The sequence below is a fragment of the Ictidomys tridecemlineatus genome, chromosome 11 (genome assembly GCF_052094955.1).
Source record: "Ictidomys tridecemlineatus isolate mIctTri1 chromosome 11, mIctTri1.hap1, whole genome shotgun sequence".
In the NCBI taxonomy this organism is placed as follows: domain Eukaryota; kingdom Metazoa; phylum Chordata; class Mammalia; order Rodentia; family Sciuridae; genus Ictidomys; species Ictidomys tridecemlineatus.
This window is the reverse complement of record NC_135487.1, coordinates 29,163,290-29,189,977: the sequence shown is the minus strand read 5'-3', so window position 1 is coordinate 29,189,977 and position 26,688 is coordinate 29,163,290. Positions and strand designations below refer to the sequence as shown.

The 26,688-nt window shown below is 41.7% G+C and overlaps 1 protein-coding gene across 6 annotated transcripts in view; it reads right to left on the bottom strand.

Moving 5' to 3' along the window:
• Positions 1 to 2,911: 2,911 nt before the first annotated feature.
• The window catches only part of Nfyc (nuclear transcription factor Y subunit gamma), a 62,617-nt gene continuing 38,840 nt past the window's right edge, over positions 2,912 to 26,688 (bottom strand). For 3 of the 6 annotated variants that reach the window (XM_021735993.3, XM_005317873.5, XM_078026022.1), the window contains exons 3-10: positions 24,892 to 24,963; positions 22,953 to 23,066; positions 19,573 to 19,668; positions 14,590 to 14,763; positions 11,180 to 11,338; positions 7,497 to 7,604; positions 5,048 to 5,107; positions 2,912 to 4,118 (exon numbers count right to left, since the gene is read on the bottom strand). In XM_021735993.3, the coding sequence (XP_021591668.2) occupies positions 3,687 to 4,118; positions 5,048 to 5,107; positions 7,497 to 7,604; positions 11,180 to 11,338; positions 14,590 to 14,763; positions 19,573 to 19,668; positions 22,953 to 23,066; positions 24,892 to 24,963 (1,215 nt within the window). In that variant the 3' untranslated portion in view covers positions 2,912 to 3,686. The remainder of the gene's footprint in view (positions 4,119 to 5,047; positions 5,108 to 7,496; positions 7,605 to 11,179; positions 11,339 to 14,589; positions 14,764 to 19,572; positions 19,669 to 22,952; positions 23,067 to 24,891; positions 24,964 to 26,688) is intronic. The other 3 variants (XM_005317872.5, XM_078026021.1, XM_040288453.2) reach the window with 3 other exon arrangements.

Genomic DNA, 26,688 nt, shown 5'->3' with positions numbered 1-26,688 from the left:
CCTCCCATTTCCAATTCCGAACCCCACCCCCAACTCAACATCCAAAATAAGCTCCACAATAGCAAGGATCTCATCTGGCTTGCTTTCAGCTGTATTCAGAATGTCCAAAACAATACTGGATACACAGAAGGTGCCAAAGAAATATTTGCTGAATGACTGTGTATGTGAGCTCTAGTAATAGTCTATATAAGTTGATACAAGAACATCGAAGAAGTCCTTGCTGATCTGCCTGGGAATTAAAGTTTCTCAGTGAGAGCCATTTGAATTTGTGTCTTGATGGATGTATAGGAGATCAATAAGTGAAAAGGGGAATAAAAGGACATTCCAGGCACTGGGATGAGCAGAATCTGAAAGCAGGGAGGTGAGCTCAAGAACCAGTGAGTAATAGGGGTGTGACAGGAGCACTAAGTGCAGGGGGAGGTGGAGGAGAGGAGGGTGAGAAGAAAGCTGGGGGAATAGAAGGACTCTCAATGAACTTGGGCTGTCTCGAAGCCCTCATTAAGATCTAACCATGATGCCATGCTCTGAAAAGGGTAGTTTCCAGCACTCATTGTTATCCTACAGAAGCTTCCTCACTCAAAGAGTGAGGTTGTTATCAGGAAGGAAGCCAAAGATCTTGTACCTGCTGAAAAAGGGACAGTCACACCCCCACTGGTTGCTAGAATTGTCTCAAGGTGGGAAAAGGGCGGGATTAGTCACCTCCCAGGATTTAGGTGAGGGCTGCCTGCTGCCCCCTCGTGGCACTGGCAGACCTGAGCAGCAAAGGAGCCAGCCAGGTTCTCCATTCATACCCAAGGGTCTCCAACCTTCAGTATTTAGCCTCTCAGAAAGTTCCCAATTACCAGCTGTCCCCAGACCAGACCCAATCATGTATTTATTCCACATACACTCAGGGCTGGGCCAGTGAGTTTGGGGAAGCTCAATAAAAGGAGACAGTCGACACTTGGCAATATTTTGTTCTTTCTTACACATACATATCCCACCTTTGACAAGGGAACAGCTGTATATGCAGAGGATCAGTTTAGTGTTTTGGTATCAACTCCACCCCTAATTCATGGAATGACCTTGGACAAGTCACTTCATTTCAACAGGCCTCTCATGACTCCATCTGTAACACAGGGATCATGATCCATCTTCCTGTCTCTCCTGCAGGGTCACTGTGAAGATCATCAGGAGGACGGATGTTGCAAATGCTAGAAAAAATGTTTAAAGAGTGCTCCGGATGTAAGGGGATCATGCTGGGTATTAGATAGGGGCTCTCTTGGGCTGCACCAAAGGGTTTGTTTACACCGGGAAGGGCCCTGCTGGCAGGGCAATTTAAAGAGAAAGTACTCAGCAGGGAAGCTGCTTGCCAATCACAATTGATCGAAACATCTCCAAAATGAACAGGGGGAGCCTATGGGAAAATATGGACCCATGGATGATCCTGAAATTCCAATTGTGGAAGAATTTTCAGCAATGCGTGGAAGAGCAGCAAAGTGGGACAGAGGGCCCCAGGAAATTAAATAACAGAGCTTCTGCCTTGTCTGTCTTAAGACCAGGGGCCCTCTGCCTGCTCACTCACACTCTCTTGCCTCTTTCCACAAAGTTGGGCATGCAGCCACCAGTGAAAACTTGCTGATTGTCTCACTAAGATGTGTTTGGGTATGGGACAGATGGAAAGGCCAGAAGACCCCTTTAGAGACAAGTCCAGAGGTAAAATAACTGGATACAAGAAGGAGGGCATTAACTTGGGAGCCAGAAACATGCAGGGGCCACTTGAACTATTAAGGGATACTGATTTCTCATGGTGATAAGTGTCACCTGCTTTACCTTCCCTGATGACAATGGAAGGGTACAATGTATCCAAAACCTTAAAACTAGAAAAATCTTTGCTTTTGAAAAAGTGTTGGTTTTCTTCCTTTCATATGTGAATGAATCTCTTACTTGATTCCCCTCTTTTGGCTTTAGTGACAGGAGGCTTAGCATCAAATCATTCTAACTATGTAGGTCTTCATGACCACCATACTTTTTTGTTCTTGTTATTTATGACACTTATTTCCTACTCAATTGTTTTTTCCTAATTCTGGTTTGCCCTATTTTATTATTTCATTGTGCTATGTTTTTATTGCAAATCACCTCAATTTTTATTCTGGAATGAGGTAAGATACACTTAAAGAAAATGACACCAGGTGACACATGCCATAGACAAAGAGATATAGTCAAACACTTTCCCTACATAGAGAGTAAAGGGCAGAGCAGGCCAGAACAATGGACCTAAATCTTGGTAAGAAATTTAAATAGGGGCTGGGATTATAGCTCAGTGGTAGTGCGCTTGCCTAGCATGCATGAGGCACTGGGTTCGATTCTCAGCACCACATACAAATAAATAAAGGTCCATCAACAACTAATTAAAAAAAATTTAAATAGGTATGAACACCTGCTTTTCCTTGCAGTACCCAATTCGTTGCCATTCCCACCACACTGGTCCCACTCTGATTGTAAAGATGGCATGGTGGGGGTCAGAAAGATGCTCATCATTGGTGCTTTCTATTCTCTTTGCTTCAATGGACAAGACCCAGACTCTGGCTATAAAAGTCCTATGAGCTGCTGGCTGACAAAGGGCCTAGATCCTTTTTCCTTGCTTGCAGGATACAGCCAGCATTCTCTGGGAGAGATGCCCCATCAGCCCTCATCCAAGCGGGCCACAGTTCTCTGTTTGAAAGTCCAGTTAGGTCAGCTGGGCAGGTCTTTCTGAGCAACAAATGTGTTTTGGTGAAGCTCACTTATAAAACTGGGGACCTCAGTTTGGCTCAGATATGCCCCCTTCTCACAAGGGTGCCCCTTCTTTCCAGATACCCAAGGGCAAACAAACCTTTCCCAAGCAAAGTGGCCCCATTAATGTCCCCAGACACAGAAACTGACTCTAAAGTATCTAAAATGAGATTTATTGCATTTCATGCAGTTTTGAAGTCCATGCAGCAAAGGAGACTAGCACAATTTTTAATGCATTTAAAAAAATAAAATAAAGGAGGAGGGCAGCACATACACGAAATTCTAGTCTCCTTGGGTTCCCAGGAGAGAAAGGTGTAGGAATAAACCATTGCTCTCCATGGGGAATGAGTTCATCTCCAAAATGCAAGGAATGCTTCCTGTGGCCTCTGGATACAAACATAGAGCTCCGGGTGAAAATGGAGATGGGGATGGGGAGAAGAGCATGAGAGAAAAGAAGCTGCACACATTCACCTGACCCTGTCTGAACACAGAACAAGGTGGCAAATCTTGGGACAGCAGCTGTTCTAAGAATCAGGATATCCTCTGCACCCCAGGAAGATCTCTTAAAACAAGTGGCGGTGAGAAGCAGAACAAGAAAAACCAAAGGAGAAATATTTCTTCAACCACACACTTCAAGAAAATGCCATAAATATGTTATTTAATATTCTCATTTCATAGCATTGGACACACAGCTTGACATTGAAATATTGATTTCTTGGAGAAAAAAAGTGGAAAAAAAAGGAAATAAAAAATATTGCATCTTTTTGTTGGAAAATCTCGGCCCACAGGCGTGGGGTGTAGTGCACCAATGTCCTAGCCTGCAGGAGGCGCTGAGGTCGGCAGGGTCCTCTGGGGAGGGAGGCTGCGCCCATCGCCTGGGGCTGTATGGCAAAAATTGTGTTGGGTATCCTTGGCCTTGCCAGCTCAGGCCCTCAGTCGCCGGTCACCTGGGGGGCCTGCCCATCCGAGGGCTGGTTGGCTGACTGGATGAACATGGGCTGGGCGAGGTCCTGGCCCGCAGGCATGGTGACTTGCTGGATCTGGTAGAGCTGCTGCGAGGGGTGGAGAGGAGAGAGTGAGGTCACCCCTGGGAGAGGGGCATGCAGCTCCCTATGGGCCTCGAGCTGGTTGGGGGCCCCAGAAACCTCAACCACCACCCACTGCAAGGCATCAGAGGGAGGAGCAGGTGTGGCGCTCTGCTGGGGCAGGGAGCAGCAGACACAGGAGGCATCAGCCTGGTGGGAGGGAGTGTGTGTGGTGGGCAGGGAAGAGGTGCAGGGAGTTGCATTTCCTGTGGCTTTCACTTCTCTGGGCTCTGCCTCTCCCGTTAGCTCAGAGCCTTGGGCTTGCTGCACGCTGTTCCTCTGTGACAAACACAAGCAATCGACCACTGTACCAGCAGCTTGGAAGTCAGCATTTCCCCCTTTGCAATCCTCACTGAAAGGGGCAGCAGGATACCCCTGCTTCTCCTTTCCTCAGAATACCTGGCTCAGGCTGAAGCTACACTGAACCTGCATTTCTTACATGGGTCCTGCAAAGGAGGTGGCCTGCAATTAGACAAGCCCCATGAGGGTTAGAAAAAATGCTCATGCAGTCGCTAGTAAGGTTAGGACCTACTGGTCTCTGGTTTCTTAGGGCCCTGAAAAAACCCAAAACTAAGACCCCTACCCATAGGAACCCTGGCCTAAGGGTCTAGCATCTGGTACTTGCAGAAGTCAGTGGTGAGTTTTGATGCCAGCTCTTCTCTCTCTTGGCCAATGGACAGTACAAGTTTGGACACGTTATCCTATCACATACGTACTCTGTGGTCTTTGGGAGCACTTGATGAGGGGAGAGCAGGGGAAAAAAGGAAGGCTCTTCCTTGTACATGTTTACAATTACTAAATCCTGGCATCAAGAGAGCTCAAGAGGTCACATGAGCTGAACTCATATGTGCTATTAAAAAGAATAAGGACTTAGGACAAAAACAGTCCTAGAGTGGGAAACAGAAGATTGAATTCTACCCTACAACTAACAGTTGGATAAAGCACTTCCCATCCCTAGGGCTGAGTTTACTCCTCTGTAAAATGGCCATTTGGGCTATATAGTGTCTAAGAGTGGTTTTAGCTCCCACATGCCTACATATATAAAGGATACATGCCTGATTTAAAGATTTCACTTGTTTTAACAATTTCTGTCCCCTCATTGTTAGCAGAGGATAGGCCAATAACTCTAACCACCCAAACCCATACCACCCACAACTCGTCCCCACCCCACTCCTTGCCCTTTGACCTGCCCAGGTTGGGTACCCTACCTGTCCATCTGTGAACTGGCTGAACTGCTGTTGTCCTTGCTGGACCTCTGTCTGTGTGATCTGTGGAAAGCAAGATGGTAGAGTAGGCAAATAAGCTGCATGTCAGCCTACCACCACGAAAATCAGGAACAATGCCTACAAAGTGTGCCCAGAACAAGGCCTGCATAAAATGGATGCTTGATGAGGGCAAGAGTCCCTCCCAATCACCCAGCTACCCAGAGTTGGCACCACACAGGTACATGAAGAACAATGGAGCATGTAAGACACAACTCTCAGGCTCCTATCCCTTAATGTCCTCATCTTGCAACTATCCCCTCACTTTAAAGTCTAAGGCTCAAGGAGAACACCTAGCTCTGTGGTTTTATCATGAGAGGGAATAACATTTATAGTATGGGGCAGAAACCCTAAGAGTCCATCTATCAGCCAGTAAAGGCAAAATGTTTGGGCAAAGTGGTGAGTGGTCCCTTTCATCCTTGGAAGATGGGCTTCAAACCAACCTATGACCCAGATTTATCTGAGTGGAATATGAAACACCTTGGTAAGCAGTGGCCTTGGCCCTGGTGGTCCTCATGAAAAGCCTATGAAGTGCTTTTTCTGAGTGAGGTAATGTGCAGCCCTCTGAGTCAAGGGAAGAGAAGGAGGAGAGGGGGAGAAACAAGGGGTGCAGCAAGAAAAACATTTATCACATGCACTTAAAATCTTATGTGGGGATTTTAAAATAAATTTACTGGCATGTGGAACACCCAGTAGCACACACTACTGGGAACAGCTTGGTAAACTAAATAGAAGACCAGAGCCATGTGTGTATGTCTATGGAACATAGGGTGAGCAATGGTCTCTGTGTACCATCTCCTGGACTCATCATAGTCAAACTGCAAGTTAAGACTGGTCCTCTTGAATGTTCTCACAACAGACAAAAAACAACCTCTGCAGCCTACCCAGGGGGCAATGAAGAACAAGAAAGGGGACAGGTGATTAAAAGGCCTCATAAAAATTCCTTACTATTTTTCCTTCTCCTGCAGATCTATAAGCTACTCAACAGCAAGAGCTGTTGAACTCTTTATATCGCCAGTGTAAAAATTCAAAAAATTTCTGCAGAATAAATAATTGAATCTGAAACAAATGGACGAATCTCCTCATAAAAAGGTTAACTGATGGGGCTGGGGTTGTAGCTCAGTGGTAGAGTGCTCGCCTAGTATTCATGAGGCACTGGGTTCGATCCTTGGCACCATATAAATGTAAAATAAAGATATTGTGTCCACCTAAAAAAAAAAAAAAAGGTTAACTGACCTATGGCCAGTAGGACTGACAATATAGAGCAGCTGGGAAGGAAATTTCATTTACCTTTAAATCACGTATACATGTTATTTACTTGGCATTCATACAACAAACATTTATTGAGCACCTACTGATGTCAGGTTACCACAATTACATGCTGTTATGGAGATTTTTAACTACCCTCAGGTACCCTCTTCTTGCATCCTCCCTTCTTTGGCCAACTCTCCCCATTTTCTGGCTATAGCTCTGTATCCCAAACTGACCTCTGAGGAACCAATAACTCTTCTCATAAGATTTTGGGGCCCAAAGGTGTGACCAGTATTGAGATGCAAGTATGAGTTCCAAGAATACCATGGAAAAGCCCCGCATGGTTCATGGATGTGCAGGGAATAGGTAAGGAAAAGGTCTTTTTATGATCCCAGAGACTGTATGGAACTGAAAAGCCTTGCTTTGGCTCATTCCTCACATTTGCTCAAATGAGATCTTTGGAGACCTGCTCTACAAACTCAGCTCTGTCACTACTGTCAATAGATGCATCACCAAAAATGCAACTGGGCCAGACAGGTCCAGCTCTTAAACGATTGCTGCTTTTTTTGGGTCTGAGGCAAAGAATCCATTAACAATGACTTCCCTTGAACAGTGTCCCCCATCCTCTGTAAATGATGCCCACGACCCTCAACCCAAGGCCAGGGGGGCTGCCCCCTTGGCTCTTTGACTAACAGCCTTTGGTATTATAGGGCAAGGGAGGAGACAGAGGGTAAGTCTTCTGGCTGAGGATACATGCAGAGGTGGGTTAAACTCTAAGAAGCTTTCCAGAGGGCAGAGGATGTGCCAGAACACAACAGCCATTCAGATTTAAAGATGGAAACAGACCAGGGACTAGGCTTCCTCCAGCCTGACCTGCACTTGCACTTACTAGGCTTCTTTCAGGTATCCTCCCGACATTCCTTTGCCCCTCAAGAACAAGATGTAAGTGACACCCTTTGAACTCAATCTTCCAGTTACCCTCATCAGTCCCTTGGGCAGAAGAGACTTTTGGGGGGCCTGGGGGAGTGGGAGGGGTGTCTTCCTAAAAGTAGTGAGAATTGTATGCTGAGGGCTCCTTTCTAGCCAGAAGCCAGAGAGCTGCTACTAGTTTCCAACTCAAGCCCTCCATCTCTGGGGTACATACCTGTTGGGCATTGGTGGCAAGTGTTTGGATCTGTCCCTGCACGACTTGAGTGCCTGATACAGGCTGGGCTAAGCGGATATACTGCAGTTGACCAGCATTCAGCTGCACCTGGGTCAGGGGCAGAGATAAACAGACCACAGTTTGTATGAGTGCAATCTCTATAGGCAAACTTCCCATGATCAGAGATGGGTATTGCCCCTTAGTCTTCCAAAGAAAGCTGCCGTGAAACAAAAGTCTCTTTAAACAGATCAAAACAAGCAAAATGATAACACCCCCTCCCCACAAGTAACAGAATACAAAAGAAGGTATGTAGATCCTGTCGAGTATGGGAGAACAGCATGGTTGCAAGAGAACTGCTGGCTCATGGCTGTATGATCAAAATTTATATAAGCAATCAATCCTAAAATCTGTCTAACATTGTCAGAATGGCTGTAGTAAGTGTGGATTTCTTTGCCCTTCATCTCCACACCTCCCAATACTGTGAAGAGTTCCACTGTCTGCTAGGAGCCCAAAGATATGCTGTCATCCTGTGTCTCAGCTTTAGTACTGCCCAACTCCATGTTACACATCTTGTGAGGAAAAAGCTATCCTGCTTTATTACCTCTGCTCCCAAAAGCCATGATCAATGGGGGTCTGTGGGACTCTGAGGATCCTGGGTGTTCAGCACTAGCTTCTGGCCAAACACCTCCCAAGGGGAAGCAAAATCAATAAACCTCTCACAGAAAACCCCATCATGGGAAAACAAAGCTACAAAAGTGCCCTTAAGAGTCTCTCATGCTTACAATTAAATCTCAGATAATACAATAATACCACAGGCTGCATTTAATTGTGTGCTAAAAGCTTTAACTCAGGCTCTTAACGCTCCAGTGTGCCATGAAAGTATTAGCGCTTAGAGCCAGGATGAAGAGAAGACCAAGGCTCAGCAGAGGACAGCAGATGTTCACACCCGTGGCTCAAAGCTGAAATGTTTCTGGGAGCACAGGCAGATTTGGTCTATCTCTATCTGTGGGCCCCAAAACCACCTTCCTAGCTGCCTAGTCTGTCTCTGCTTTTGGAAGGAGCCTTTTCAGGCTGATGGGCACTTCATGCCTCTTTGTCCTGGAGCACATTTCCTTCTGGCCTCCAAAGGCTAACTTCACTGCAGGAATCTTACTTCCCTGAGGCAAAAGCTGATGGGATGCAGCAGCACTACTGCATGCAGTGTTAAATCAAACAGTTCTCTGAAACTTCCAGCCTCAAAAGTTTCAAACACCCAGAAAAACTAACTCAGTGGTTACAGTGCTTGGTTGACCATTTCAGAACTATCTGCCTGAGGTACCCATTAAGAATCTGTTTCAGGGCTGGGGATGTGGCTCAAGCGGTAGCGCGCTCACCTAGCATGCATGAGGCACTGAGTTCGATTCTCAGGACTACATAAAAACAAAATAAAGATATTGTGTCCACTTAAAAAAACTAAAAAATAAATATTTTTTAAAAAAAGAATCTGTTTCAAAGGAAAATAGGACAAGAATATTGTGACCCACAGTCATTTCTTTCCTGAGACCATGTCAAGAGGAACTGCTGGGAAACTCTGGTGCCAGGCCTAGCTTCACACCAAATCTTATGAAAAGCTAAAGCCTTGTCCCAGAAGTGGAGGCAGGTGTCTGGACAGCCACAGGGATTTTAAATTTTCTAGCTAGGAAAGAGCCTTTGCAGAAATTCCAAAAGCTGTGAGCCAAATGATTCCAAGCAGTTCAAAGACAGTGAGGCAGTTTTTTCTTAGGGTTAAAACTCCTGGTGATGCTCTGCCCCTTAGTCCTCTAAGATAGGATGGGTCAGATGCTCCTCACAGGTTTTATTTTTCTTTCTTTCTTTCTTTCTTCTTTTTTTTTTTTAACTTAATTACAGGGCAAATAAGCCTAAACCTTGGGCTTTCGAAAGAGAAGTAAAGGGGGCTTGGCATAAGGCTCAGTTGGTAGAGTGTTTGCCTTGTATGTAATTTCAATTCCCAGTACCACCAAAAAAAAAGAGAAGTAAAGTTTCCATCCCAAAGTCATGACTTAAATTACAAGCACTCTGCTGAATGGTCTGAAAAGTCTGGAAATGCAGGTTCCTGAGAAGATGTCTATATCAGTGAAGATGAGGTGGTAGATTTTATAACAAATCTGGGCAGAAGCTTTGTGCTGCAGAGGGTTAAAATTACTGCAAAGTGAGATCTCATCTTTGGCTTAAATGACTTTATTTTGGGAAAGAAAGAAAGGGGAGGGGGAGGGAAGGAAAAGAAAGCAAGAAAGAAAGAAAGCAAGCTAACTACTGAATATCGAGGTCTTGGGGTTGGTTGAAGAAAGGTACAGAGAGCCTAGACACCTGGAATTGATGATGTGTGTTTGTGTAACTGAGAGAAACTTAAGAAGTTCCTAAAACTAAGCTAAGGATACTTTTTGAGCTTTTTTTCAAAGAGGAGGTGGCCAACCAAGTCAAAGTTAGTTTCTATCGGCCTACATTTCATAAATGACTACACTAAAGCCAGGCAAAGTGGCTCATGCCTGTACTGCCAGCTACACCAGAGGCTGAAGGAGGGGATCCCAAGTTCAAAGTCAGTCTTGGCAACTTGGTGAGGCTCTGTCTCAAAATAAAAAGGGGGCTAGGGATGTAGCTCTGATGCAGAGCACCCCTGGGTTCAAGCCACAGTATTACAAAATTAGTTAATTATTAAAATAAAATTTAAAAAGCACTGCTCTCTGCCACTCAATTTCCAGTTTTTGGTGGCAAATTGACCAACATAGTTTACAAATGTTAAAGCAATGATATATATATATATATATAAACACAAGCACATGCGCGCGCACGCACACACACGCGCACCCCTACTTTTTTTGTTTAAACAAAGAAACAAATATAAGTAAAAAAGCAACAAATCTATGAAATCCCTCAAGGCACACAGGAAGCTACAGCCTACAGTAAAGAAATGGGTAAGTTAAATGAAAGCCAAAAATATACTTTGCTGCAGGCTCCACTGGGAACTGACTCATGAATATGCAACAAGTGTTATTTATGGCCTTCCCTATACACCTCCCTCTTATTCTCTGCTAATCAAAGGTTAGGACTGTCTCACAAGGATTTTGGGCCTTAGCATCGGGTAGCAGCTATAATCATTTCTCTGTATAAGTGGAGTGAGCAGAAATTGAGAGGAGCCACTCCATGAATCAATTAATGCAGAATGAAAAGTAAACACAGTGAAGCACACTGGGGTGGGGGCACAGGGTATAATGGAAACAGGTTAAAAACAAAGCACAGTTAAAACTCAATTGAGTCAAATGTATGAAAGATGATATATCATGAGCTCTGTAATGTTTTGAACAATCAATAAAAAAAAAATGGGGGAAAAAAAAAAAAGCACAGCTAGGTGCTATGGCTTATACCTGTAATCCCAGCAACTTGGGAGGCTGAGGCAGGAGAATTACAGGATTGAGCCAGCCTTAGTAATTTAGCAAGATCCTCAGCAACTTAGCAAGACCCTATCTCAGAAAATAAAAAAGACTGGGAATATAGTTCAGTGGTAAAGCAACCCTGGGTAAAGTCCTCAGTATAAAAACAACAACAAAAGCACATACCCAAAACTTCAAGTATATGATATATGAAATCTTAAAGTATTTTCAATCATAAGCTGAGAACAGAGCCATGCAATCTAGGGGCAGGCTTACCGGGATCTGCTGGATCTCTCCTGTGTTAGTGATGATCTGCTGCATCACCTGCATGGTCTGACCAGTGCCACTCTGAGCCTGCTGGGCTTGACCCTGAGGTTGCGCCTGAACAATCTGTACCTGCTGACCTTCTCCAACTTGCATTGTCACTGGTGTGGTCTAAAAGGAAGAGTCAAAACAAAGTTTAGAATGACCACGGGTCTTCATTAATGACTAAACTCATCTTAACACCAATAATATCTTTAAACCTACAGAGTCCTTTGGGTCTAGAGCACTGCTAAAAAAGCTACTATCAGAAATTAAAGCTGAGAAAGCCATCATGACTTTTAGGTTCACAATACAGAATATCTGCTTGGGCCTCCATGCTTCAAATGTGGCCACTTGTCACAGTCCCTTCAATGATGTTAAGGCACATATGGCACAGAAAAAAATCAAAAGCAATCATGATAGTTCACCTGAGAAATGGCCAAAATCAAGCCCACAGCAGATGAATATGGAGGGCAAAATGAAACTGAAAGTGGGGGTCCATATAAATTTTTACTAAGTTAGGGTCCCGAGTTCTTTCTAAGGCATACAAAACAAGGAAAGGAAAATAAAGCACCTGGGTTCATCCTTGAGGCTGGGCCTGGTGCAGAATGGCTTTCTCCCCGATTCAAGAAGCACAGGGACTCCTGCCCATACTAGCCAGATGACTGCTCTCAACCACCATAGCTTCCCATGGAAAAGGTGACTACTAGTAGGATACAAGATGCTGTCAAGAACTGACTCTTAACTGATCCTACCCTTATTACTAAAATTTAGTAAAGCAATAGCTTTTAATTTTCTAGAAATGGCAATCTCAGATTTAAGACATTACTGTCTAATATATATAATGTGGCAGATTTTGTGTCTCTTGCTTGTACTCTTATGAAACAACTCTTTTGTGAGAGATAAAAATTTACTATTTGTCAAAATATTCAATCATTCGTTCAACTCTCAAAACTTTAGCCCCTGAGGTGACTTTCACAGATTACCCAGAGAAACGAGCCCACCACATCTGGTTCCTCTGGTGGGAGGTGAGTGGAGCTCTTTATAAACTACAACTGGACTCCCACTCTTAACATCCCTAGGTCCATTCTATTTGGACATGGCCTTTCCCTGCTCTGAATTAAAAATCACATCAAGACATCTCTGGATCTCAAAGGGTCTTGGGCTTCAACTGCTATTTTGATGTTCTTGATTCTGACTAAAGAAGTCCACATGAGATTATAACTATGCATTTAAAGGTACAAGGGAAGGGGATATTTCCTGTGAACTATTAATGAGACTCAAGTATTACCAGGTAAGAAGAAATTACTATAAACTGGAAGAGGGTAGGAAAGAAAGATGACAGTTCTCAGTAAAGATACCTATGATGGGCTAGGACAAGAGAAAGTATCTTTTTCATCCTCATTTCACAAATTTCAACTCTTCCTATCCCCTAACCTCCAGAAATTCCCAATTTGTAACAAAAAAATAAAAGAGAGAGAATTCACTTCACAAAAAATACATATTTCTCCCAAATTTGCTCTAACATTTTGTCTTGCAACGCATATTTGTACTCAACTTGAAATAGACATCACTATAGATCTAGGGAGGAGAGACCCACATGGGACCACCATGAAGCAGCAGGACAGCAAAGTAACAGCTGGGAGGGACCAACTTCATCACCTTCACAAGCCTTATCAGTTCCAGACTGAGCAGGTCTGGATTGACAGAAAAGACACAGATGAAATTCTCACTGACTTTAAAAAAAAAAAGGCAAAAAAGCATGCTGCCAACTCATCACTGTACTGTATCAACTTAATGTGCCCAAGAGGATTTCCAAGGTATTTCTAAATTATTTCAGGAAAATGAGGGTTTGTGTTAGCATGGCAGCTGCCAAATCACGTATGATTATGCCCTGCTGTCAGTACACAACAGCCATGAGCTTCTCAGGATGATCAGCCAATCTGGGCCAACCCTTGGCACACTCCCTTGAAGTTCACTCTGTAAAAGGATAAAGCCTTTGGCAGATAAAGCTCTTCCCACTGCAGAGGCATGGGCATGAGCCAAAGAAAGTCCCTTAGGCATCATGGGGCACTGAATGCCTTGAGGCAGGGAATGGGCTGAGATCATCTTTGAGCTCCTCATGCCTAACACAGTGTCTGACAAAGAATAAGCACTCAATAAATTTTTGTTCTATGGATAAATAAATGAACAGGGAATTAATCTTAAAATCATAATTCATATTTAAATCCACTTCCATCTCAAATTTTTTTTTTCCTTCTAGGCAAACCCAGCTCCTTACTAGAAAACACAAGACTATCCAGGGTGTGTTCCCTGGACTTGCCTCAAAGGTCCCCTGTGCTGATGACACTTTCTCACCATTCCTTGTACTGCTTCTCACCTCTAAGCCTTTGCCTGTACTTGCCCTTACTGACCACACCATCCTTTCCTGCTTGTTTAACTTCTAGTGTTTCCTCTAAGACTCATAGTTTTCCATTTAGGAACCTTCTCTAACCTCACATCTTTCACAGATACTCCTTTTGATGTGCTCCCATAACACTCTACACAATTCTAAGAAATGTCTTACACGTCCCATATGGTGGTCATAACCTTTTAATACTTGAATCCCCAACTATATTTTAAATTTCTAGATAATCAGGACTATTTTATTCATGCTTTAATTCTCAATATCTAGCACAGGACTTTGTTCTCGGAGGATGCTCAATGTTAGATGAATTAAATAATGACTGACAGAATTTGAATGCGAAGCTAACAGTATTGGGTCCTCTATAGTCTCTTTTTTTTTAAAAAAAAAATTTTTTTTAATTGTAGTTGGACACAATATCTCTATTTATTTTTATGTGGTGCTGAGGATTGAACCCAGTGCCTCACATGTGTGAGGCAGGCGCTCTGCCACTGAGCTATAGCTCCAGCCCTCTATAGCCTCTTAAGACTCCCAAAGGATGGTACTTCTCTCAACAGTACTTTGGGGAAGAGAAAGAATCTTCTGATTACTACTGTAAAAAAAGGAGGTTACCTGACACAATTATAGAGGGAAAGAGAAATGGAGTCCACTGAAAAGCCCTTTTACTAAAGATCATACTGCTCTTTATGGGCATGTTAGAGAAAATTTTTTTTTTTCCTAAAATTTCTATGTTCATAGGTATCCTGGAGAATATCTTATACAATGTATTTTCTTCATATAATCTAGAGGAAAAACAGGGTCAAGAGAGATTAGGGTAACATGTTGCTTTCATCACTGAATCTGGGGCAATGCTCAGGTTTTTAGACTGCAAATCCAGCTTTGTAATGATTTGGCTGCCTCTCTGTCCTTGATGAGCTTTCCCCATCCACACCTATGAGGCACCATCTTGCTGGGTGGATGCCCTCAGCAGTTCACAGACCTGGCCCTGCTGAGGCTGTGCAATGATGATTTGCCCAGGCTGGATGGTGGTCGTGGAGCTGGTGGTCTGCTGGCCTTGCTGCTGCCCCTGGACTTGGACGGCAGTGGGCTGCTGAGCCAGCGTGAAGTAGTACTGGACAGGCTCGGCAGGAGTCACAGACTGGCGCACCTCCTCCTGTGGGGTGGAAGGACAGGCAGGTAAGAGGAAAAGAACAGACTCAGCAACCGCCACAGTGAATTTCCATTCTTCCCCAAAGAGGCTATGTGCAGTTGCCTCCTGAATGCTGAGCTCTCCACATTTGAAGCCAAAGGAAAGTGGAATTCGAAGAGACCAGTTGTGCTAAATCAAACTAAAAATAACAGATTCTATAGGCTTCACAAAACATACAGCCAATTTTCTGAGGTACTGAGTAATCACCCAATGTGCGATGAGTTGCAAACGGGCAAATAATTACCGTAACTAAAAATCACACCCCAGCAGTGCTTGTCAGTAAGTGCTGGCAAGGCCTGTGATCTGAGAACAGTGCTAATTGCCAGTGCTGGGGAAGACACTAACTAAACATCCTGCCACTTAGGCTGGTCCTCAATCTCCCAACCAGACAGCACTCTTCTTACTTTGCTCCCACCCACTCAAGAGGGACTGGGCAAGGCAAAGGGAAACAGGGCTTTTCCTGGACTAGAATTTCAGAATCAAATGTCAGATTCAAACGCACTGGTAGGCAAGTGCCCAGGTTTTCACAGACATTGAAAGTTCTGTGGTTACTGAGGACATGTCTATCCAGTGTCATATCTGGTTCTGGTTGTACTTAGCCATAGAAGCGCAACCCAGGGGGCCTGATGGACAGCTCTCCGCTGGGGTGCTGCCTTGGCTGACTAGGGAGGTCGCATCCTGTTCGATTTGCAGAATGAAGACACTGTTCCTTCTTCAGCTGACGTTTTCCATGGCAGAAGGAGTAAACAACCTTCTCCCAGCCAACTTGAGCTCACAGCTGAGAGTGTAGGATGTTTACACACACTACGACATGGTTACAGCCCAGAGGGTCGGGGGTTGGTCAGCCCCTGACCACACAGAGATCGGCGTCTGATCCGGAGTGACCTGTGACACATAGTATCCCTGCCTGGGACAACAAAACAACAACAACATACAACCACGTGGCCTGGCTGAGTAAAAATATCAGCTAAATTTACTAATTTCCTTATTCTGAGCCAAGTTTGCTAGGTTTTTAGAAAAAAAAATACTTCTTCAAGTTATAGAGACCCTGTGGATGCCTCAAAGATCCCCAATGTGACATTTACAAAATTAGTATTGACCCCATTCCCTCAGTAATTTAGGTACCCCGAACTGTGCTTCCATGTTACTATCTATATTACACATTTTTGTACCTGTATGTCAAATTAACTGCCTGTTTGCTAGAATCTAAGTCCTAAAAGGGAAAACATTTGTTTCCTACTTTCTCCCTCTCTTGCTCCCCACTATCCCTACCATTTCTCATGTAGGTGCTCAGTAAGTCCTAGATGAATAATGAGTAGATTTACATAGCAAACAGAGGCAGGAAAGTACTTTTTCAAGTTGGTGGTATAACAGATTTTCTTGAACCCAATAGCTGTTACCAACAGAAAAGTCTGTAAGCTTTCTTTTGCTACCTTTAGGAGTCTGTGGCCATAGTGTGTGGAGAAAGTTGTATTATAGAGGTGGGTATTGTTTTGCTTTCCTAATACCTGGGGACCCAGATAATGGAATTAGGACTGCTGACATCTAGCCTTTAAGAAACCTGGGGCTCTGGATAATAGTGAGATTCTCTGATAGTCATCCACCTAGGCTAGGGAGAAACCTGTAACATTATGGGTGCATAAGCAAGTCCTTTAACATAAACTGACCTTCTAAGTTAATATATTCTGTTTTAGACCCACACAGTTTTAACCCTCACATAATCATACTGAGGGAGAAAATAAAGGAGATCTCCTTTTATTTTCATCTAGGTTTCGATTTCCAGAAAAACTTGACAGTGACAATACCAGATCCATTCCAATTCTTGACTTCTCACCATTATAAACAAAGGTTAGCCTGGCAACTAGGTTTTGGCTGTGGCACAGATAAAATGTTGATACCAATTAAAGCCATGAAACTGAGGCCAACTGCTCTTTTCAAAGCTGCTGAGGTAGGTTTAATGTATTTATTTTTCTAAAGAGGTCTCTCTTCCTATTTTACAAAAAACACAAACTACTGAAGTCTAGACCTAACTTTGAAAAGTTCTTGGATGATGAGAAGGTATAGAGGACTAAGAGCCCCAGAACCAGCTTGTAGGAAATCAGGCAACACAGAGACGCTGGCACTTCCTAGCCTTGACCTATGACTCTCTTCAGCTGTCCCTGATTACAGATGATTTAACACTAAATATGGTCTTTTCCCCCAAAAGCAAGCTCTTTAAGTATCCCTCCCAGAAGCCAAAACGCCCTTTGTGAAAACCTATTTGAACAGGTAAAGAGTCTCTCCTATGCTTCCTACTCATCCTCCAGGATGGTTAATGAACTAAGCAGTATCTAGGACATTGAAATGAGTTATCAAGCAGAGGCACTTAGGTTTTTGTTGTCAGGACAAGGCATGACTGTTCTCAAATCACTGGGATGGAAGAAAGCATACATAAGGTTCTTTTGCATTATGAAGACTCATTATTCTGCCAATGGAGATAAGCTAGCAAGAGAATGATTATGCTTGATTTAAAGAAAATCTTTTTGGGTAAAAAGATAATGACATTTCAAAAGGGAGGAACTTTCAACCCATAGCTTAGTGGGGCAGAAGTCAGGCCTGAATTACTTTCTATTTTCAGTCTTTACTTGCTTCACTATAAAAAAGGTGAGACTCCTAAGCATCTCTGAGAAGACACAGGCCTTAATCCCACAATTCAATATTCTGACTAGTGCTAATACAATCCCTGAATGATTGGATCAATCCAGAATAGGGAACTTGCTCAACTTTGGCAGTGGCTATTTAAACTAGAGGGGTTGTTCTTGGAATCTATTCAGAAGCTAAGATTGACAAATAATGCCAGAGAATGAGCAGTATCACATCTTAAGGCCATCACTACAGTGTTGTGCAGCCATTTCCAAACTAGGAAAAAAGTACATTTACTTTAATAGCAAGAGTGAACTGTTGCCTCCTTCAGAAAGGGTAAGTTTTGGAGAGTAGGTGCTTTTAAAGGACTTCAGGAGGTGCCAGACAATTTGGAGCTTGGGAAAACTTCATGTCCATAGAGGATTCAAAATGCTATCTTGGAATTTCAGGCCAGCTTTCAGCAATCTCAACCTTTCAAAGGCCAGGCAGCAGCTGTCCCAAATAGGATGCCAATCAATAGCTCAAACACCTACAAAGAACTAAATCTAGGGAGCAAGGAGCTGTTTCAGCTAGACACTTTTAAAGGAGATGATCAGAGCATTCTGACACCCTGAGAGAACCAGAAGCACTTTGGAGGAAGGGATAGGACAAGACCCTTTTATCCAGCCAGTTCATTCAGCAGGCAGCCCACAGAGAACAAGGAGTTAGCACAATGAGAGTGAGCAAAGTCTAATTTCATCAGCAAGCTCACCACCTTGTTTTTAAAAGGGGCTCAGGATGGACACGGAAGAAAAAATTCCGACAAGGAAAGCAGGTGTGTGGTATGTACTGTTTGATCTAAGGAAGAGAAGTGATCTGAGCCCTTGTAGTGACTTCTCAGAGAGTAGGAAAGCACCCCAAGAGGAGGAATCAAGTCTGGGGGCACAAACCTGCAATGTCTCCCGATGCGCAGCTGGAGACGACCGTGGCAGCCTGCCGCTGTAAACATCCGACTGAAAGCTCCTCTGAACAACTTACAGCTTCCAGTCAAGGATGTTTACAGTAGCAAAGACTGCCCAGAAAAAAACAGTCGCAGTGAAGCACACTCTGCTCCAGTAAGGAAGCAACACAAGGCTTGCTAACCCAAAGGTCCCTGTGCAAGGTCAGAATTAAGGCTGACTAGGATGCCCACTTGTCCTACACTTTGAATGCCCATAGGCCAACACAGGGAGAGTGGCTGTCACCAAACAACTGCTTCTAAGGATAACAGAAACAGCTGTTCTATTATTTCTATGAAATAACTCATTAAAAACCTTTAAAATTTATTAACAAAACAAAGCCAGTAGAACAAGGTATAGCTTTGTTCCTAAGACTCGGCCACTATTTCCCAAACATTTCTGTTATACTTAATGAGTTATGTAAACTGTGTGCCTAAAACAATGAGTCTCACAGAACAGGGGTCTATTACAACTGCAATTAAGAGCTACATGCACCCAAGTGCTTTGAAAAAAAAAAAAAAACTGGTATGACCTTTGGAAAGGGGCAGACAGAAGAAAGGGGAGGGCAGACACATTCGTACAGTAGTGGTGCTCAAATCTGGTGGCACATTAAAAATCACCTGGAAAGCTTTAAAAAGTACTATGCCTGGGTGCCAGCATCACAGATTCTAATTCAGCCTATGGGGGTAAAACCTGGGCAATGGTATTTCTTAAATGCCAAAATGTATTCTAATGTGAAGCCAGGATACTTCGAAGAGCCACAATATAGAGTAAGAGAAAAGAAAACCCACCTGTCCCAAATACCACTGTTTACATTCAGAAGCAGTTTCTGAAAATCTGAAATTAACTTGCTGGGAATATTCTCCCATCTCAGATTAAGAACTCTGATAAGACTTCCTCAGGGTACCTTGAAATGCACTGTTCAGCCTACTGTTTGTAACTAACATCTTTATTTTTCATTGAATTTAATTTCATCTATTTTCACTGAAATACTACTTCAGAGGTACTGAGTTAAAAGTATCTATAAATGAGTAGCAAAAATGTTAAGGATGGATCTAGACTAAAGAAGAACAAAAGGAAGAGCAAATGCCTTGTGCAAAGAGAAGAGGCACGTCTGACAGCAGTATGGCAAGGCTCTGTAGTCAGCAGCATAGCTATACCTTCCCCAGCTCACCTGACGCTTTGGAGGTTTCAGTTCATCTCTTGGAACAATATCGATGAGAAAGTCAAACTGATCAAATTTTGTAATTGCCATGGCGATATCATTCCTCTGTAACAAAGAAAAGCAAAGTGAAAATTTGGCCTGGGGATAAATTAGTTCATCTTAATCTCCAATTAAGATAGATGACTTTTAAGTCAAACTAAATATCCCTGGCCACATCTATAACTGAAATAAGCACAGTCAAACTCAAGAACTTCAAATAATCAGACTTGTTAAGACAGAAGTCAAAAAAGAAAGAGATACACCTAGCTTATGCTCTAAAACGGGTATCTCTACCTCCAATCGTTAGTCTTCCTGCATTATCTCATCCTAGGGCCCTACATGCAACTATCAAAATATCCTCTAGCTAACCATAGACAAATCCAGCAATCTTAACCAGGAAGTCTTTGATTATTCTGTGGTTATCAAGGTCAGCTTATTATTCAATCACTTTTAGGCCCTAAGTAATGTTTTGTCTTTGGTTCACAAGTAGTTATAATCTTATCACTAGATCTATACATGCTGGACCCTCTAAAACTATGATTCTTATTGTGGACTTCCAAGCTGCAGTGATAAATTCTTGGTTTGAATCTGGTTTACTGTAACATGAATATTGAAGGTTGAAATCACTACAATAGTAGCAGCATAGGAAGAGAACACAGGAGTTACTGGACTAAAAATACAAAACCAAGGTTTGTTCTGATAAGGTTTCCTCTCCAAGCATGACACTCCCTTCCTTTAAATAATAAAATTAGAAAATTTTTATTGAAACCCAACACATTTTATGTATATAAGATTTGTTTACTCTACTGAGACATTTAAAGCAAAAGAAAAGCAATGAGAAAAAAACACTGAGCTCTAATGAAACTGAAGTATTTAGGGGAAAGTCAATTTAAAAATTTTCCTAAAAATAGATGACTTGATGGATGTATAGTTTAGATATGGGGATAAAACAAGTAGAGTAAAATGAATTTGGTGGTAAATAAACAGATGTTCACTGTAAACTTTGCTTATGTTTGAAATTCTTCATATTAAAATATCAACACACTAACAGAAATCAGTAGCAACTTCTTACATACCACACCTTAAGCATGGTGACTCATCAGACAAATAGGGGATGGAAATTTTCTGGTTTTTCCTTCTCTGGTATCTATGATGGCCCCAAGCCACTGAAATGCAAAACTCCAGTGCACCCTCCTGGCCAACAACCAGCTTGATAATAAACTCTCCCAAATGAAGCAGGGCATATCTTAAAGACTGCCAGGACTCATTTAAGGTAAGTACACTGTAGTGTCACATTCTTGATGATGATACCTACTCAAACTATCTAAATGGCTCATCTATGGATGAAATAAAGGGGTAAAGGAGACAATAATCACCTCTAAACATACACCAAAATGGTCTGGACTTTTTTGAAAACAGATATATCTAAATTTATCTTTCTAAAATTTAAATTTTGCCCTTTTTTTAGGGGGGAGGAGTGGTAATAAGGATTGAACCTAGGGGAGTTATACCACTAAGCTGTATTCTCAGTCATTTTTATTTTGAGACAGGGTCTCACTAAGTTTTTGAGGGCCTCACTAATTGTGGAGGCTGGTCTAGAACTTGTAATCCTCCTGTCTCAGCCTTCCAAATTGCTAGAATTATAGGCATGTGCCACCATGCCCAGCTTCCCATATTTTATCTTTTTTAATAATAACATTCATTACTACTCATCTTCAATAAAATACAGAAATGTAAACCCAGGTAGACAATACAGATAAAAATATAGAAAGTTCCCTTCTAATCTTTTTCAGCCAATCACCTTTTCCCTGTAGCCCCTAAACCTGAGGCAACCACAACTCTGATTTCTACAAGTATAAATTATTCCTGATTTCTTTTGCTTAACATGTTTTTGAGATTCATCCTTGCTATATGGAACGAAGTTTTATTTCTTTTTATTGCTGAATAGTAATTCCTTTTGTGGATATATTGGAATTTATTAATAATACAAAAACTAATGGATACCCAAGTTGCTTCCAGTTTTGGGCTAGTATAAATGATTGTTATAAATATTTCTACACAGGAATGTCCACATATGAGTAGAATGGTAGTCAGAGTAGAGATAGGTTTGTCGGATGTGCTAAATAGTTTTTTCAAAGTGATTATATCACTTTACATTCTGATCAGCAACATGTAAGTTTCAGACATCTCACTTCACCAATACTTGGTACTGTCAATCTTTTTTATTTTAGTCAGTCTGATGGGTATAAACTAGCATCTTACTGTGTTTTTAATTTGTATATATCCTACTATTAATCATGTTGCACCATCTTTTCATAGGCTTATTGGTCATTTGGCTATCTTCTTTTTCAAAGGAACTGAGTGTTTTGCATATTAATCAGAACTGATCTTGAAAGTGGTAGCTTTTATAGCATCTCTCTAGATTCAGACTTTTTTCAGGGCAATTTTTTGTGGTTGTTGTTTTGCAATTTTCACATGCATCAGAGTTCAATATATTTCCCCTATGTTGTTCTTTTGCTTTAAATTTTTCATAAAGTAAACAAATCTTAACTCTATGCCACAATATCTGGCTGCACTAGAATGTAGGATTCACATGGTAGAAATTTGTCTATTTTGTGTATTGTTAATCTTCATAGCCTACACAGTGCCTGGCACATTATGGGTGTTCAGTAAACACCCATAATTTGTAGAATAAATAAACAAACACACGTATTTTCAATTTGGTAGTCAAAGGGAAATGAGGAAAAAATAGACTTTGCTTTCTTGGCATTATTATTAAAATACTGTCACAGTTTTGTATCTGTTAAACCTTTCCTCTTATATTGGGGAAACTTTTTCTCCCAGAATTGGGACCTGGATTATAAGAGAGGGTTTATAGAGCCAATCACCAAGGGTTTTACATACCATAAGAATGCTGACTACTGTATTAATATAAAAAGAAAATGAAAACAAAAGGATTTCCAGGAAGACAGACAAGGAACAAAAAAAGCTAATGAAGTCAGTGAGACTACGAATTCTTCCTGAGATTGTCCCTTCCTGGAATCTCTCAATGCTCTCAACCAAAAGTTTTTTACATCTGGAAACAGAAAAATATCCTATAACTTGAGCCTCTGTTTAGATGAGGGCTCACCAAGTGAAGAGTTCAGTCACCAGCTGTGAAAATCATGCAAGATTCGGAAATTAAGAATCTTGGTAAGGAAACAGTATCACCACAGCTGTAAGGTATGCCTGGGTCCCAATGCAGAGAAAGATGCCTGACAAAGCCAAAGGAAGAACAATTTTTGGTCCAAAGCCATGCAGAGAAGCAGGCAAAGGCAGCTTTTTTTCCCAATGTAAGCCTGCTATATTACCTGAAGGGTGCGGCGCTTGTTATCCTCTGTATGGATCCAGGCTCGAAGAGTCAGTTCTGTGATAAAAATCTGGGCTGCCTTGGCAAAGAGCACAGGGGCTTCTGCACTGATCATCTGCAACAGACGTAGGCCCTCCCTGTCAATCATCAGCAAATCATTTAAACCATTCTCTTGCCTCATGGCTTACATGAGGCAAGAGTTAAAAAAAAAATAAGTAGGTGGTAGCCTCAGAAGATTCCAAGGTAAAATAAATCCATGAATAGGAACAAAGCAGGTAACAGGGAGAAGGGAAGAGGGACGAAGAATACTTATAGGCCCTAAGCAAGGTGCTTTCTTACCTTCTTAATAGCTCTTCAAAGAAATGAGGGGTTAGGGAATGGGAAGAGACTTGACCAGCCACAGAGTCAGTAAGTGGTAGGATTTAGGTTCTAATCCAAGGAGAGACAATGTGGGGAAAGATAATAAACTCAAGAGCCAATGGATATAGGTAAAATCTCAGACTTCTCATGTTTCTTGGCTTTGTTTTTCTCAAAATGAAAAAGAGAATGACCTTCCAGTGTTATCATGAGAATCAAATGAGATGATATATGCACCTAGCACAGGGCTTGGTATGTAGTAAAAGCTCAAGCAATGAAGGTGCCTCAGTGTGTCTGTCTTCCAAGTTCAAGTTTAATTAAACAAGTCTCTAAATTCCTGGTGGAGTGTTCTGTGCAGGGAAGAGTCACACAAAGAGCTCCAGAGTTAAAGAAGCAGGAGATGAGAACTGGAATCTTGGCTCTATCATGCTGGGCAAATTACTTCAGCTTTGTGCCTACTTTCTTATCTGTAAAATGGAATGAAACATTCTTATCCTGTCAAATCTCACAAGGTTGCTGTGAGGAAGAAGAACGCTAATAAAAGGGGAAATTGCTATGGACTGTTAGCTTTCTGTTTAAATGCAAGAGACCATTAATTCCAAGTGGTAATGAGGTAGAGGCAGAGCTGTTCTTTCCCTAAGAGTTGTAATGGGAGGTGGCCTCATAGGAATATAGAAATGGCCAGTCTTAAGGAAACTGTCTCACAAACATTCACTCATGTAAAACAAACTCACAGGTTAAAAGGTCAGAACAGGTTCAATGTTAACATCAGAAATTTCTTAGAGCTCTGATTAACTAGCCAGAGACTGCAATAAGCTGCCAAATGAGCAGGCATGGTGATGCACACTTCTAATCTTAGTGACTCAGGAGGCTGAGGTAGAAGGATCAAAAGTTCAAGGCCAGCCTCAACAACTTGGTGAGATCCTGTTTCAAAATGAAAAATTAAAAGGGCTGGGGATGTAGCTCAGTGGTAAAGTGCCCCTGGGTTCAATTCCTAGTACTACAACAACAAAAGATGCTAAGATGATGGTACTGTCCTGTTGATCTGACAATACATGATGTTCTTTGTTTTTGCTGTACTGGGGATTGAACCCAGGGTCCTCTACCACTGAACTATATCCTGAGCCCTTTTTATTTTTATTTTCAAACAGGGTCTCACTACATTGCTGAGGCTGACCTCAAATTTGAGATCCTCTTGCATTGGTCTCCCAAGCAGCTGAGATTACAAGTTATGTGCCACCATGCATGGCCATGATACAAGTCATTTACACTGCACAGTAAAACGAACTAGGCAATGCCACCTGATATAAAAACCAAACACTCAGCATCTTCTCGATACTCTAAAACAACAAGAGATCCCCAATTTTCAGAGCAGCTGCATATAATAATTAAAACTGTTCAATTTCAGTTCATTTAGTTTTAGAGAGAAACCAAATAAAACCAAAAAAGCAACAGACAATAACAATTATTTTCCTTGTTTAATGAAACTCTGAGCTCTAGAGAAATGAGCAATATCCTATCCTATCCTATCCTATCCATCATTTTGGCTTCAGAATGAATAATAAAAATAAATGTGAACTCACCTTCACATCTTCATCCAGTTTCATAATTTTCTTAATACGAGCCAGTGGGAGTTCCTGTACTCGGAAATCTTTCTGAAATGAGCAACAAGAGAGGTGTAAGAGGTGGGGACAATCAATAAGGTGGCAGAGCATCTTAGGAAGTAGCAAATACTGACTAGTTTAGATTCTTCCTTCAGAAAATATGGCAGGGGAGAGGGACAAATGAAATGAAAAAAGTACAAACTCCAGAAAAAAAAAAAACTTCTTTATTTAACCCACACAGAACTTCAAACAATTACAGGGTTTGAGGGAAAACTTATAATGGCCTTTAACAGTGCCCATATAAAAGGCAGGCCCAACCAATATCAGATTCTATATCTCAGTGCAATACAAAGGTGCATTATAAATGCCTTTTTTTCCCAAGAAAGTTTACTGGTCTGCTATATGTGGATAAAAAAAACAGATTTCTGCCTCATGGAGCATTCCTCTAAACTGTCAATTTCCTTCTGTTCAGGGACTATAAGGGAAAGGGCCAAGGCCAGAAACACCTGACCACAGTGATCCATGGTTCTTTTCGGCTAGTACAATACTGGCCCTTTCTGACCTCTGCATTAACAAAATCAGAAAGAGGCTCTTTTCTCATCATAGCAGCAAAGGAGACTTTGTCTCTAAAATTTATTTCAGGGTGTGGGTGGAAAGTTATGGAAAAAGAGGGTAAATTTACCAACTGCTGATTTTTCTTAATAAACATCCCTGGAGATGGGGGACACACACAATTTCACTGCCGAAATTTAAGAAAAGAGCCTTTTGACCAGCACTATTCAATTAGGTACAATTTAAGTTCTTTTTTTTTTTATTTTAAAACTACTAGTGTTTAAATATATATATCTAATGATAGATGCAATTCTAGAAATAAAAATAAATTTTGAGTTTCAGAGCTGGATTGAAGAGAAAGGTCCAAAGGCCTAGAATAAAATAAGCAAAATCTCTGCTGGGATTAGATGTCAAATGATTGATTCTATAAGTGATCTGAAATGTGACTCATCAAACCCAACATGATCACCTGGGAATCTGCATTGTTACATTATGGAAAAAGAAACTATTCTTTTGAGTTGTGATGAAATTGACAAGCCTAACTAAACTTTTTTTTTTCCTAAGACCAAAAGAAAATTTCAAATATATGCAAAAAAGGGCATTCTGGAAAAACATCAACAGGCTTCTCAGAATCCATTTTATGATTACAGAAGGAAGAACAACTATTAGGATAAAATGTACACCAAGATATCTAATTACACGACGATCTAATTTCTCTATGCAAACCCAACAAGCTTCTTGGCTACCACTCAGCTCTGTCAAATACTAATTTTTCATTTTCTCCTTTTCCAAATTAGGTATCAACATTTTCCATGAAATCTCTACTAAAACTAATCCTGAAGTAAGAGAAGCTTAGGGATCCAGTTTATTAAAATTTCACCAAATGGTAAGACGGCAGAACATATTCTTTATATTCTTATTTTTTCTCCTTCTCTTTCATTTACTCATTCATGAAACTAAATTAATAGTGAATGCATCATATCTACTACCATGGAATGATGCAAACCTATGCCAACTTGGAAAAGCTTGCCATTTATTAGAGACAGTCACAAAAAACATTATAATCCTATCTTCTGTTAGTGGAGAGGATGTAAATTCCCTCAGGAGTACCAAGAAGGAAATAACCAGCTACAATGTAAACCAGCTGGAGGGAGGAAGAATGTTGGACAATGTTTCACAGGAGGGAGATATGAGAACTGTATCTGCAGAATGCTGAGAATGTTA